This window comes from Quercus lobata, chromosome 2 (assembly GCF_001633185.2).
Source record: "Quercus lobata isolate SW786 chromosome 2, ValleyOak3.0 Primary Assembly, whole genome shotgun sequence".
NCBI classification, from domain to species: domain Eukaryota; kingdom Viridiplantae; phylum Streptophyta; class Magnoliopsida; order Fagales; family Fagaceae; genus Quercus; species Quercus lobata.
In genome coordinates, this window is record NC_044905.1 from 102,058,558 (window position 1) to 102,073,392 (window position 14,835).

At 34.5% G+C, this 14,835-nt stretch overlaps 1 protein-coding gene across 4 annotated transcripts; it reads left to right on the forward strand.

Annotated features, from left to right (window-relative positions):
* The first annotated feature begins 912 nt into the window (after nt 1-912).
* Nucleotides 913-13,081, forward strand: LOC115977595 (non-lysosomal glucosylceramidase-like). 4 transcript variants are annotated; one of them, XM_031099529.1, is made up of 20 exons: nt 914-1,018; nt 1,605-1,684; nt 3,532-3,636; nt 4,010-4,066; nt 4,156-4,226; nt 4,670-4,769; nt 5,787-5,857; nt 5,960-6,060; nt 6,155-6,258; nt 6,346-6,399; nt 6,594-6,649; nt 6,863-6,901; nt 7,002-7,146; nt 8,752-8,933; nt 9,010-9,077; nt 9,328-9,400; nt 9,471-9,532; nt 9,723-10,650; nt 11,389-11,679; nt 12,590-13,081. In XM_031099529.1, exons 2-20 carry the CDS (start codon nt 1,610-1,612, stop codon nt 12,864-12,866), a joined length of 2,859 nt encoding a protein of 952 aa, XP_030955389.1. In that variant the 5' UTR covers nt 914-1,018; nt 1,605-1,609; the 3' UTR covers nt 12,867-13,081. The 4 variants fall into 4 exon arrangements, with proteins under 4 accessions (XP_030955391.1, XP_030955389.1, XP_030955390.1 ...); XM_031099531.1 differs by lacking the exon at nt 6,155-6,258 and having other exon boundaries at nt 913-1,018; nt 5,960-6,074; XM_031099530.1 differs by lacking the exon at nt 4,010-4,066.
* The last annotated feature ends 1,754 nt before the right edge of the window (nt 13,082-14,835 follow it).

A 14,835-nucleotide genomic window follows, 5' to 3' on the forward strand; every position in this document is an offset into this window, starting at 1 on the left:
TTTAATGTTTTTGGAATATAACCGAATAGAAGATCTCTCCCCTCCTATGCAGAATACATAATGAAACAATGTGGGGCTAAATATATGATGAGACAATGTGCAAAAACATGAAACAATGTTGGGCCGAATATATCATCAAACCTACTGCCTATTATATTCAAATATTTGAAACAATGTGCGAAAAACATGAAACAAACCTGTGTAGAATACATAATGAAACAATGTGCAAAAACAGGAAACAATGTGGGGCCGAATATATCATCAAACCTACTGCCTATTATATTCAAATATTTGAAACAATGTGCAAAAAACATGAAACAAACCTGCCTACTGGAAGTTTAGGCACTATGTAACGTGAATGAGATAAACCTTGAAAACACGTATGAACTACAGAGAAGAGGGATGGGTCAGAGGCGGCAATAACAATAGGGTTTTAGAATAAAAAATATTTTATTTCATATCTTGTACTCTTGTGTTTCACTTTAAATATTAGTGATTTAGAGTTTACTAAATTTACAATAATAGTCTTTATTAGTGTAGGGTAGGGACGGGGTGGGCCGGGACGGGTTGGGAATAAAAATACTAAACCTATCCTCACCCTACCCTAGGGTGTGGGGACAAAATATTGCCCCATCCCCGCCCCACCACCTTTGTGGGGCAGGGAAAACCCGCACAGGACATGGTGGGACGGGGCAAAATTACCATCCCTAACAACGGGATAACAAAATTGCTTGAATAACCTCCAACCCCCTTACTCATTCCATTTGTTTTGACATTAAAATTTCTAAAATATACCACTGTTCAAAAAGTTTTTTCTTAAAAAAATATTTCATTTTCCTATATTTCATAGCAACTTTTTATCTTCAAAAAAAAAAAAAAAAAAACCTTTAAAATGAGTTGGAACTCATCTGACTCAGACTCAACAACTGACTCAGACTCTAACAACTATTCATCGAACTCTTTCTTTCTCTGCACAACCAGTTCTTAGTTTCATCAGTCTGACAATTAAACTTCTGAGGTTAGAGATCGTATTGTTCATCCAATTTGTTTTGCACTTATGATTTATGTGTTGGATTGGACGATGTTAAATCTTTGCTTGTCTTAAGTTTGTTGGATTAATCACTTGGTTTGACCCACTTCATTTTTCATGGTCTAATTGAAAATTGACGTGAAAATTCGACATGCATATATGTATGTATGTATGTGTTAGTGTTTGTGGGTATTTGTGTGTCTGAAAGTATGCATTTTTGTTCATGGGAAGTGCGCTGTACAAAATCAAACTAGTTCACACGTATTATAATTATAGTTTTAAGTTTATAACTAGAGGCCATCCACAACTGTTCAGCACTTCAGCCTATGAAATATTGTAGTAATTGATTTGGGAAAGAAATTATAATGCTATTTGTGGTTTATGAGACAATGGAGAAAGGAAAAGAGAATTGGAATTTTGTACATATGGGGTTAGAATGTTTGTAAGATTTCTATGCTTATACCCTTGTCTTCTGACTTCTTGGTAACCAAATGGGCTTCAAAAGAATGTGAATCGTGTGATGAATTATATAAAATGCAAATGGCCTGATGTGGTTGTTCTTTGTTTAATACAGGAAAGATGTTTGAGGGGAAGATGTTGGGAAATGATCTCGTTGAAGAAGAGAGGGAACTTTCTAGGTCTTCAACTAATAAGGTGCTTGGTTATATACTGAGACAGCTTCTCCCTTTTACTTTCTAAGGACTACAATGGAACTTTCTCTATATGTTTAAAAGGTTTAAATGGTATATACTGTTCTTGAAAAGGTGAAGTGATTTCTGTTTATAGTTGTCAAGCTTCTTAATTAGCTTTTCTGCCTACTTTCTAAACTGCTGCAACATTTAGATGTGTTGTACTCAGCAGTAGAAATTCCTTTCTTGTCTTTCTGCCTTTGGTTTTAAGCTAATGAGTATAGCTTATTCTATATTAGTAATGATGCTAGTTATGTCTATAGAGAGAGAAATCAGCAAACCTTAGGTATTTTTTCTGTCATTTTGATTATTTATTACTTATTTAACTTTATTGTCTGCTATCTATAATTCTGTAAGTTTTCAGAACAAATGAGTATAGAATTACCCCTAGGCATGAGTACTGTTAAGTAAACAACACTGAAATATACAGGTGGTAGCACATACTTTTATTAACTTAACATAAAATTTTAACTACATTACAAGAGGCCAGATAATCAATCCCATCTTTTTTGTTGGCAGAGATATGGTTTATCCCATACTTGGCCGATTGTTGAATGATTTTTTTTGCATACAATGTTTATATTTACCTTTTCTTTTGATTGGTAAATTACGCATGCTCCCGATGGGTCTTGAAGTTGAGGTAGAGCTCATTGTCTTTGTATTTACTTTTTGCTGCTGCTCCTCTATCCTTTCATCTTCACCTCTCTCTCTCTCTCTCTCTCTCGTTTTGGAGGGGGGGGGGGGATGCTATAAATCATCCACATCAGTGGAAATAACTACATCAACCCTGAAATTTAGGCTTTTAAATATGTGAGTAGCAAGTCATGGCTAAATCAAGTGCTTGGGCATCTACTCCATTGAATGAAGGGATGGGCCATTATAAATAGTAGAAGTAGATACAAGTACAAAAGTGTATTTTACTTGGATTTTGCCGTGCAGATTACCATCTCTATCCTTACTCAGCTTCATAGGGTTCTGGTTTTTCATATGCAATTTTATCCATAAAAGTTCAGCATTTTAGACATCAAAGATGTTTGTTGTCTCTGAAAGAGTTGCAAAGATTCTCTTTAAATCTGTTTAAACCATACTATGGAGGTTTTATTTATTTAGAAATCTTTCATAAATCACCTTGCAAAGGTTTTTTTTATAAGAATTATAGTCTCCAAGCTGCTAATCCTTCTGGGGGATCATAGGTCTGTTCCAATTAATTCAGCTGCAAAATCTAACTGCTATGGGTTATGTTCTAGAGACGTATGTAAAGACATTGTTGCAACAGGTAATGCGTTTATGGATGTAATTGGCATGATAGGTGGGCTTTGCCATCAAGTTATCATTTTCTAAGTCGATCTCTGAAATCTTTCTAGCATAATCGTTGATGCAGTAGATGACACCACAGTTTTGAAATCCGAAGCATTCAAAGAACTGGAAAAGGTAGAGGTTGGGGTTCAACCGAGGTCAAACCATGACAAAATAAAAATTATTAATTCAATTACATAAAATAAATATAATAGTTTGTGACATAAAGACACATTCGAGTTCCCACGGGTGCATTTTATCAAATTTTTTCCAAAACACACTCCCCTAAACTGGTAGAAAAAACCAGCTTGGCCTCCGGTTTCTGGTGAACCCAGTTGAACTGGCTGGTCCAGTTATGAAAACTATGGATGACACAACTACTTTTAAGATTACAGAAAGTAGTCAAGTATTCTTTTTCAATATTTTGTGATAGGACTCTAACTGACAATTGTTTTGAGCTCGATGTTTCAAACCCTTTATTGCTTGTCTAATATTTTTTTCTTTTGTTTGTCTAAGGTTGACCCTGGTAAACCTGCATTACTGACCTGGCAGCGAAAGTTAAACAGTGAGGGAAGTGCCCTTTCTGAGTTCACTCTAAGTTGGAAAGAGAGAGTTCAGATGGTATGTGTAGAGATTTAGATTTAATACCTTTTCTCTTTGGACCCTTAAAATCCTTTGCTTCTCTTATTTTATATAATCAAGCATATAAATGTGTTAATTGCTTTTTTGAAAGGCCTAAGGAGATATACACACACAAACACATACATGCAGATCTGTACATACATACATACAATACACACGCACACATATCTGTTGTGTATGTATGTGCTTATGGTTTCCTTCACAGATATTTTTAACTTGCTTATATTTCTGCATCCTTACCATGGTATTGCTGATGCATCAGAATCACATGACAAATTCACGAACATTAGGACCTTAGGCCCTTTATTATGGTTTCATGGGTGCCAACTATATTGTTTGTTATATTTGGTAGGCTCCAATATTATTTCGGCTGTGGCACCAAGTCCGAGAAGAGGCTGCTAAAGGAAATGTAACTTTCTTTCTTTTTACCTATCCAGCTTGTATTGGTGGATTGGTTATGGTAAGGGATCCTTGAGCATCTTTCTGTTCTCTTTGCAGGGGGTTGCTATCAATCTATTTGCTAGACGCCTTGTAACTTCTTGTCATGGCATTCCCTTAGGTGGTATAGGGTATGTGTTCAATCTTAATCACTCATGATAGATGTTTATTATTATATAATGTAACATAAAAGCCATACATATACATTCTTTAATACATATACTAGACATTTGTGTTTCTAGTAGAAGATATTTATTATTGAACATTATATAACTTTAGGTGAAGAAAATGCCAATGAGCTCTAGCTCAAATGGCACCTTATCCCCTTGTAAAAGTAAGTTTGAGGGTGAGGTTATGGGTTTAAGAGCCACCAGGTGCATTTGGAGTTGACCAATTAAAAAGAAGTTTATGTGAAAAAAATGTGAAGCTGAGAATATTTCCTCACATTGTTTGGAATTATCTTTACTAATTATAACAAGCTGAAAACTTTCGGATCTTACCCAAATTATTGTATATTGCTTCTTTTTAGTGAGTTTTAGAAAATAATCATCTCTTGTAAAAATATAATGTTCAGCTCGGGCAGCATAGGAAGGAGTTACAGAGGTGAGTTTCAGCGCTGGCAACTATTCCCTAGAAAATGTGAAGAGAAACCAGTTTTAGCAAATCAATTTTCGGTAAGTTCAATGAATATATTGTTGAAGTTTTTTATCATTGATATGTTGAAGGAGATATTATAAATATTCCTTTATCTAGGGCTATGTTTTTTCGAGTGTTAGAGACCTTGTGTAGCTGTCAAAATGCAATGCCGTATCTGTCTTCCCAATTTAACTAAAGGGGTGATATGTTGAGGCATTCCCTGGCCCTATCTGGTCCATTTATCCTAAAACAGCTATTATCATAATGCTTTTGAGGACAGATTCAACTGTTTTAATCTGTTTTTGAACTTTTAAGAAATAGGTTTAAAGTTTTACTTTGTTCAAACTAGAGTGATTTATGCAGCAGTGAGAAAGAGCAAGTTGATTTAAGTTGAGGGAACAAAAACAGATACAGGAAAACAAAAAATAACATTACTAGAAGTAGTAAAATAGGACACGTAAATTAAGGAAGTAACAAAGATTATGACACTGGATAGAATAGAATGGCAGTAAAGGGTTCTTGTGGTCAATTTTTACTAGTTTGTTGAGGGTCCATAGGACCATAGGTGATACCAAAATTTTGGAACCAAGGCTTGATTGTTGTCGAAACAAAGAAATTAAAGGAGAATTTTAACACATCTTTTTTTTATGGATCTTTGGTTTGGAATTTAGTTCTGATATCATCTTTAAATAAAATGCACGTGGCTGATTTGGTCCTAGTTTACATGTTTTACAAAGAAATATGAAGGATGTTGTCATCCATGGCTATGAGAAATTTATACAATATACAGGATATGTGACCCTAGATGGTGGGAAATGGTCAAAGACTTTCAATGGTTGATCAGAAAATATTAGGATGAGTCTTTGATGAAAAGTTCATTGAAGCACTTAATGTTACTTAGATAAATTTTTGTTTCTATTTTTTATAGTTGATATTACAGTTGATCTTTCATTGGATGGAAATAAAATGAAGAACGGAACATCTGTTATCATCAGTATCTTTTCATTGGTTATTATCAAGTTTCTGCAAAATTTGGAATACAAATACCTGTGCAGGTTTTTGTTAAGCGCTCAAGTGGTGAAAAATATTCAACAGTGTTGTGTCCAGGGAGCCCAGAGGTGCTTAAGTAAGCAACTATTAGCTGCACTGTTAATTTGAATGCTTGAGAAATTCTTGAGAGCTTCATTTCATTTGTGCTTGAACTTACTGAATACTATGTCTTCCACAGAGAAACTGATGTTTCAGGGATTGGATCTTGGGACTGGAATCTGAATGGAGGCAACTCTACGTATCATGCTTTATTCCCAAGGTCATGGACTGTATATGAGGGTAATCGTTTAGTGGTATACTTCTGAGTCTACAATGATCTGTATCATGGATAATTTGTCTCATGCATTGGTCACCCGGTTCTTTTTAAATCCAGGAGAACCTGATCCGGAACTTAAAATGGTTTGTCGTCAAATTTCACCTGTTATCCCCCATAATTACAATGAGAGCAGCTTCCCTGTATCAGTTTTTACTTACATGGTAGGAAAGGATCTATTAGATACATGGTTGTCTATATCAGATATATAGTTAGCATCAGTATTGAGTTGTGGTTTTAATTTTCTTCAGCTGTACAATTCTGGAAAGACTGCTGCAGATGTTACCTTGCTTTTCACATGGGCAGTATGTCTCCTTTTCGTGTGTTCATCACTTTCAAATTTATGTCCTTTGGTTCCATACTTATGTTAGTTGTATTTCTTTAAAGCTTTTTCCTTCTTGGAGTTACCAAGTATATTTTATGTAGATTCCTGAAAAGAATCTGATGTGCCAGAAGTCATTAAAACTAATGCAAAATCTTCTTGTCAATGCCATTTTAGAATTCTGTTGGGGGGCTTTCTGAATTTTCTGGTCAGCACTTCAATTCAAAAATAATGTAAGAAACTTGTCATTTGCTTGACTTCTTCTTTATATATCTTACCTTTTCTTTTGTTGATTTTTGAAATTATAATTAGATACATATGCGTCCTTGTGTTTGTTTGTGAAGGATTAGATATTTGTGCCAGCATACGTGTGTGTGAAGATTGCTTATCTATTTTATAGCATGCCAATTGTTTATGCTAACCCATAAGATTGTTTATTCTGCTAGGATGAAGGATGGTGTGCATGGTGTACTTCTACATCACAAGTACGCTCTTTTCAAATCTTCCCTTTGTTTGATCAGTTCAGTCATTATATGGTATATGTTCTGATACTCTTCGTGCAATACCCCTCGCATGCCACTACAGGACTGCAAATGAATGCCCACCTGTGACTTTTGCAATTGCAGCAGAGGAGACTGATGGTGTTCATGTCTCTAAGTGCCCTTACTTTGTGATATCCGGTAACTCTCAGGGTATCACTGCAAAAGACATGTGGCAGGAAATCAAGGAGGTTGGTATACTTCCCACATTTTACATGCACATTCCATTAGAAAGGTTTTGGTGGGTGTAGTCAGTTGTCTGTAGGTCTTACTGGCGTGAGACAAGTCTATAGGGCTCTTCTTTAGAAAGTTTCCCTTCCTTACCAAAATAAAAAATAAAATAAAATAAAAGACATCTCATCAGTTTCCTACATTTGCACATTCATGCCAGGCTTTTAAGTTTTAATCCTACCATGTATTCACAACTTAAGAAGGATTTTGGTTTCAGCAGATTGTAACCTGATTAATTAATATTGCCTGGCTCTTTCTTGGTGACAGATTGGCTGTCTTATCTTTGTTTTATTTACCTGAACCAATCATCTTCTTTTCACCTTTTTATCTATGATTATCATGAGCTTGAAGAAGAATAACATATCTTGATGATTTTGGTTGAAAAAAAGTGTGGGAATCAAGTGGGATTTGACTTTCTTTGAGGTAGCCAGTCTCCAAAGAAGAGGAAAGGGGATTAAGTAGAGAGCCTAGAGGGGAAATAGAGGAATTTGTATCAGTGTTCAATATAAGACCGATTACATGGCTCCTAGTATTTATACTAGGGATCTTACACAGCAAGTATCAAGAAAAAAGCTCAAGATTGTCCTTTTAACCAACTACTGAACAAATACTTTGTAACTATTTAACTATCTTGGCTTTTGTCTTGCTCTTTGGTCATATCCACACGTGTCCTTAATTGGGTTGGACTAGACTTGTTGCACTTGGTTTAGCTAAATTACAATTTCAGTCAAATCTGAAAATTGGGTTTGTAGATCAGAAACTATAAGATTTGGCATTATGCCTTAAGAATATGAAACTGTTACTGTCTAAGTGAGATTTGATAAATAACATTGATCTCAAAATCTGAAGTTGCGTATAGATGAAATAATCATTTAACAACTATTTTAAAAAGAATTTTCTTTGTGTTTTCACCTTTGGTAGTTTTGCCTCTCCTGTCCCACTGTCAAAGGGACATTTTCAGTCTTAAGGTTTGTTTTTTGTTTTCTTTTGCTGTTGTTTTGTTCTTGGTGGGGAGGGTGTTCGGTACATGATGTTGTTTATATTTTGATGCTGGGAGCACAACCAAAATTATTTTTTATTTAAATTTTGTTTGAAATCTCAGATTTAATTTTTTTGAATTTTGAATTTCATATTTTTCCAGAGTTTTACTATTGAATTTTGAATTTAATGTTGTTCATGATTTTATGGAATGTAATTGAGGCTTGATGTACTTCTTGATGCCTATTAAAGAGAGGCTCCAAGAATGGCTTGAAGCATTGAAATTTGAAATAATTTTTTTTTTTTTTTTTTTTTCATTTGAGAAGTTTCTCTAAGTTTGGTGGTGATTGCAAGCAACATGGGTGCTGAAGTTAGGCAGATTCTAGGTAGTGAATAGTACAATTTGTCTCTTTTTTTTTTTTTTTCCTCTCTTTTCCCTTTATCTCTATTTTTCAACCTAGCCATCCGGCATCAAATTTCCTCAAAGGAATCTGACCTATCTTTATTTCTCTTCTGTTATGCATAAAAAGAAATAGCTTCATCTTCATTTCTCACATAACTTGATATGTGTATTTCTTTTCTAACAGTATGGTTCCTTTGACCGCCTTAGTTCCATGGAAACGTCAGTGCCTTCAGAACCAGGATCATCTATTGGGGCAGCCATTGCTGCTTCTCTTACAATTCCTTCGAATGCAGTACGTTCTGTAACATTTTCATTGGCATGGGACTGCCCTGAAGTAAACTTTTCGAGTGGAAAAACTTATTACAGGTAGCTAGCCAAATTTTTTTTTGAGAAATATCACATTTCAAAAAGTTATCTATTTGTTGAAAATTTTTATCAACAGGCGTTACACTAAATTCTATGGTACCCGTGGGGATGCTGCTGCAAAGATTGCACATTATGCTATTCTTGGTAATGTGCCAGTGTGTGTTGTACATTGATGATTTGTTTCAACTCTAGGATTTTAAAGTTTTACTCCATGTTTGAGAGCAAGAATATAAACTATAGTTCAACTCATATGTAATAAAGTTGGCCATAATGCCCATACATTCATAAGATTTTTGATTGATAGGGAGTGCTAATACACAAAATAAATTGTTTTTATTGTGAAGAAATTGTTACTTCAATGCCCTTATTTTTGTTTTATTCTTTCTGAATATAGAGAATGGTCATTGGGAGTCCCAGATAGATGCATGGCAAAGACCTATTCTTGAAGACAAGAGGTTTCCTGAATGGTGAGTTTTGACGTGTTATTTGTTGTGCATGTATGGTCAGGTTCTAACTTATTCTGATGGTTTTCTACAGGTACCCTATAACTCTCTTCAATGAGCTCTATTATCTTAATTCAGGGGGGACAATCTGGACAGGTATTGTGGAGCTTCTCTTTATGTTTTAGGACAGCATTGTGTGCACATCCTGTTTGCATGATGTTTACTCTATTCTATTAAAACTTAGCCAACACCAAAGTTTTGGGACTAAGACTTGGGTGGTGTTGTATCAAAAACGTTTTTGTGATTGTTGACTCAAGTAACCACAAGTTAGTTTTTATTTTTGCAGATGGATCACCGCCGGTTCATAATTTAGCAAGCATTGTACAAAGGAAGTTTTCCCTTGATAGTTCCAGGCCAGGTTTGAAAGACATAATTGATGTACCCCATCAAAATGATACCGCTAGTGATATTCTTGAAAGGATGACTTCAGTACTTGATCAAATCCACGCCACAACTTCATCAAACTCTGCATTTGGGCCAAATCTTCTTCAGAAAGGAGAAGAAAACATTGGGCAATTCCTTTATCTTGAAGGTATTGAATATCACATGTGGAACACTTACGATGTCCATTTCTACTCATCTTTTGCATTAGTCATGCTTTTTCCAAAACTTGAACTTAGCATCCAAAGAGACTTTGCAGCGGCAGTAATGATGCATGATCCCAGTAAGATGAAAATTTTATATGATGGAGAGTGGGTTGGTAGAAAGGAGCTTGGAGCTGTTCCTCATGATATTGGAATGAATGACCCATGGTTTGAAGTAAATGCTTATAGCCTTTATAACACTGACAGGTGGAAAGACTTGAATTCAAAATTTGTTCTTCAGGTTTATAGGGATGTGGTTGCCACAGGTGATAAGAATTTTGCACAAGCTGTTTGGCCCTCTGTTTATGTTGCAATGGCTTATATGGAACAATTTGACAAGGATGGAGATGGGATGATTGAGAACGAAGGCTTCCCTGATCAAACTTATGATACATGGTCTGTCTCTGGTGTGAGTGCATACAGTGGAGGGTTGTGGGTGGCAGCCTTGCAGGCTACATCTGCCATGGCACGTGAAGTAGGTGATAAGGCATCTGAGGATTACTTTTGGTTTAAGTTTCAGAAAGCAAAAGCCGCGTATGATAAATTATGGAATGGTTCTTACTTCAATTATGACAGCAGTGGCAGAAGTTCAAGTTCATCCGTTCAAGCTGACCAATTAGCTGGACAATGGTATGTTGTGACTGAAGCAATTGTCTAGATATTTTTTTTAATATCATATTCTTTATGTACATTAAAAATGGTTCTTTCAATTTATGCTTGCTTATGCGTGTGCATGTGCATGTGTGTGCATGCGCATGCGTGTGCTTGCTTACCCAATTTTTGCTTTTAAAATCAGGATAAAATCCTTTGAATTTTCTTATCCAAGGCCGGGGAAATATCTTTAGCATGTGTACCAAATGGTTTTTAGTATACATTATGCTTACAATAGTCTCCATGTGGGACAATTTCTGGATTTATCTTGAGCCTATGTTATATTTTTTATAGAAATACATATACAGGTGCATAACTCCACCTATGTCAGTGCTTTGTGTCATATATTTTGTTCATTGCCAGTCCTAAGCCCAGAAAAGGAGGGGGGTGGTTGTAGGCTGACAGCTAGCATAAAATTTAGTCACCTTATTATGAATAGAACCCTTACACACACAAGTTGGGGTATCCTCTACTAGCAGCCAACTCCAAAATTTTGGGACTATGGATTTATTGTTGTATTTTGTAGAAACTAATTTTTGTATTTTTTTTTTTTAAAGTTGGAGAACTAAAGTGTCCATACTCTTGACCTTAAAATGGTCTTTTTTTATTTTATTTTATTTTAGATTTTTTTTTTCTGTACCGTGTCATTCATGGTTATTTTATTTCTTTCAGTAACAATGGTGGTGGATTAGAAGTTTCTTCGTATTAACTCTGTAGGTATGCTAGAGCATGCAGTCTTTTACCAATTGTTGACGAAGACAAGGCCAAAAGTGCACTAGAAAAGGTCTTTAATTACAATGTCTCAAAGTGGAAGAATGGAAGGTGGGGAGCTGTCAATGGGATATTACCTGATGGAAATGTTGACATGTCATCCATGCAATCAAGAGAAATATGGTCTGGAGTCACATATGCTGTTGCTGCAGCAATGATCCATGAAGATATGATTGATATGGCATTTCAGACTGCATTTGGAGTCTACGAAGCTGCATGGTCTAAAGAAGGACTTGGGTGAGTTAGCTCTCCGTTTGCCTTTTCTTCTAGAATTAGTTTGTTTTATTAACTCAAGCAGCTCAAGATTAATAACCAAAAGCTATTATGACTGTTTGTCGCATCAAACAGAAGTGAACTTTGCTCGTTTCGTTTTCCTTGTTTTTGATAAGGATGCTTGATTAATCCTATCTTCCTATTACTCCTCCCCCTCCTTGCAATATATATATAATTGTCAATCTTGTACAAATTTTCGTGCAAATCTATGTCATTAACTGTTGGTAGATTCAATAGTTTGCCTAAATCAAATTGATATTTTCTTTGACTTTGCGGCCTGATAAAATCATATCACTTATGCAACTTTATATAACTATATCTTTATTTATAAGAGCCAAAAGCGTGAGGATATTTTCATAAAAAAAGAATGGATGTGGATTTAGCATGCTATTTGCTTATTTTCTTGATAATATTTCTTTTGGCTTAGAGTTTCATTTTGAACCATTCGTAGTAATAATTTTAATCCCATTATTCAAAACTATAGCCCATATGAACTTTTTTACATAAATCGTGCTCTGTGCTGTCACCTTGAGGTCAGGACATCTTATCTGGCAAGAAATAGGCAAAAGTAAAGAAGTTAAAAAATGAAAGGAAAGAAGAAAAGAAAACCTAAATGGTTGCTTGCACTTCACATCTTTGTTTATTAGGACCATATATATATATTTTAAAGATGTAGGGCACTTGCTCAAACCATTTGATCTTTTCTTGATTCTGAAATACAACACAAAACTGGATATTCCTGATGTCATTCAAGACACTTTTTGCCCAGTTTATTCTTGGAAGAATTTTTTAGTTAAACTGTTGGTTAATTCATTTAGGTGATACCTAAATTTCCTTCTTATAGATTATTAACAAGTTACCATTTTGTGCACAGTTATTCTTTTCAAACTCCGGAAGCTTGGAACAACAAGGACCAATACAGATCTATATGTTACATGCGCCCTTTGGCCATATGGGCCATGCAGTGGGCACTAACGAGACCAAACCTTCTTGACGCAGAGGTGAGACAAGAAGTGAAGGAAGATTCTATGTTTGTGCACCATTATGGGTTCTCAAAAGTTGCTTGCCTTTTAAAGTTGCCTGAAGAGGGAAAGTCTAGAAGTCTTTTACAGGCTTTATATGAGTTCGCCTTGACTAAGGTTGGGATTTAAGTCAGGTTTCCACAACCATCCAGAGGCCTGTAAATCATTCCATTTGATTGTTGTATATACTATATAGCACCTTGAATCTAAGTTGAGACAGCTATTTGATGTACTAGCAATGGGCCCACACAATGTGTAGATAATTTTGTAAGCTGCTATGTGAGAAGATTATATAAAATATTCAAAATATTTTGAAGTAATAACATGAAGTAGTGTTGTGATAATATGATGAGATTTATTTTAAATTAACGATGTAATACAAAATTAAGGGGGATGGAGAATATGTATAGAGTAAATGTCATATTAATTAGAAATTAGTTATTATGTGGTGTAACTAATAATTAAGTTGATTGTGTTTTTAATCATAGTTTTTGTTTCTTCAATGCATTGGAGTTAGTATTCATTTTTTTTTGGTAATATCATTGTTAATTTTTTTGTATGATGTCACGTTTATGTTATTGAAGTATGATAGTGATATGTTAAACACTTAGTGAAAATAGTAATATAGTAATATTTTGTTAAAAGAATTTTATTTATAATCCACAATATGTAAAGAGTAGTGAGGTGGAAGCCTAAACAAGAGAGTTTCAAGGAATGTGCTACTTGATAGAATCTCATGGTCTCTCACATAAGGTCTATGTTTTTATACTTTGATGAGAAAGAAGCCTAAATGAGAGAGTTCAGAAAAATGTGCTACTTGGTAGAATCTCATGCTTTTTCACATGAGATTTCTCCTATTAATATATATTGATTGATTTGTATTATACTACATTCTATTGATTCTCACTGGTTTTATATGTTCAAAAGAGCTAGTCACACACTTACACTTACATCAAAAGGACTGGGATTTAAATCAGGTTCCATCACTATTTAGAGGCTTGTAAATTATTCTATTTAAAATCCCATCATTTATAAATTTCCTTGTTTGGCTCTGATGTTTGATGTGAGAAGTGTAAACAAAATCAAAACTAAAACTGAAAAATTACGTTAAGTGCCACCGTAAATATACCCGTCTTCCCGTTCATGTGAGGCTTTGTCCATGTTAATCTCTTTGTGTAATTTCATCATTGTTCTACTCACTGCAATCCCACCTCACTTACTTACTCATGCATATATGTTTGTCTTCTCCACATATGGAACTGCCACTATGATCCAATTCATAGAGATTATATGACACATATTCACCAATCTATATTCTATATGTTACGGTGGACCTTGCAAGCATCAAGCAATGCACCTCATATGCCTGTATCAAGCTTGATAGACGTGCCGAATGAACTTCAATGACACACATTCATTTTTTTGGCTGGAAGTTATTTTCTACAAAACAAAAAGAGGTTTCGGATATCTTTTGATAGGATCAATTAAAATGTGAGACTCACTCCTTTGATTTTTGAGAAATGCTACGTGCAAAACATTTTCCCAATAAATCTTAGGTGGTAAGTCGTTATTGTTTTTTTTGCCCATCAATTACAGTCAATAACAACTTGTCACTAAAGATTTGTTGTAAAAAGTATTGCGTACGTAGCAGTTTTCTTAATTTTATCATTACATGGAATTGGTATGTGAATTGAGAGGTGAAAATTGGTCTTCGATTGAGCTACATTGTTAGTTTTATTCATGATAATCGTAACTCTTTTACATAATACAAGCAGAAATGTTAGTTGCAGCCTTATACATGTTCATCGTAAATCTTTTTCCTTAAATAAATAAATTAAGGAAAAAAAAAAAAAAAAAAAAAACACGCTAGTGTACAAGTCCAAATGGTAAAAAAAAGGTAAGAGGAAAATTTTTGAAATAAAAAATTGTGTAAATGTTGTCATAAATTAAACCAAAATGTGAATAATGAATAAATAATAAGTAAATAATTTTATTAATACAAGAATGAATTTATTTTCTTAAAAATTCAAATGAAAACACTAATGAGATGAGGAAGACAAAAACCAAAATAAAATATTCGTAAACACTTAAAACAATC

Coding starts and splice junctions, on each gene's coding strand:
- LOC115977595 (XM_031099529.1), top strand. CDS start 1,610: ATGTTTGAGGGGAAGATGTTGGGAAATGATCTCGTTGAAGAAGAGAGG. Junction 4,770..5,786: donor TTTTAGCAAATCAATTTTCG/GTAAGTTCAATG, acceptor ATACCTGTGCAG/GTTTTTGTTAAGCGCTCAAG. Junction 9,533..9,722: donor AGGGGGGACAATCTGGACAG/GTATTGTGGAGC, acceptor TTATTTTTGCAG/ATGGATCACCGCCGGTTCAT.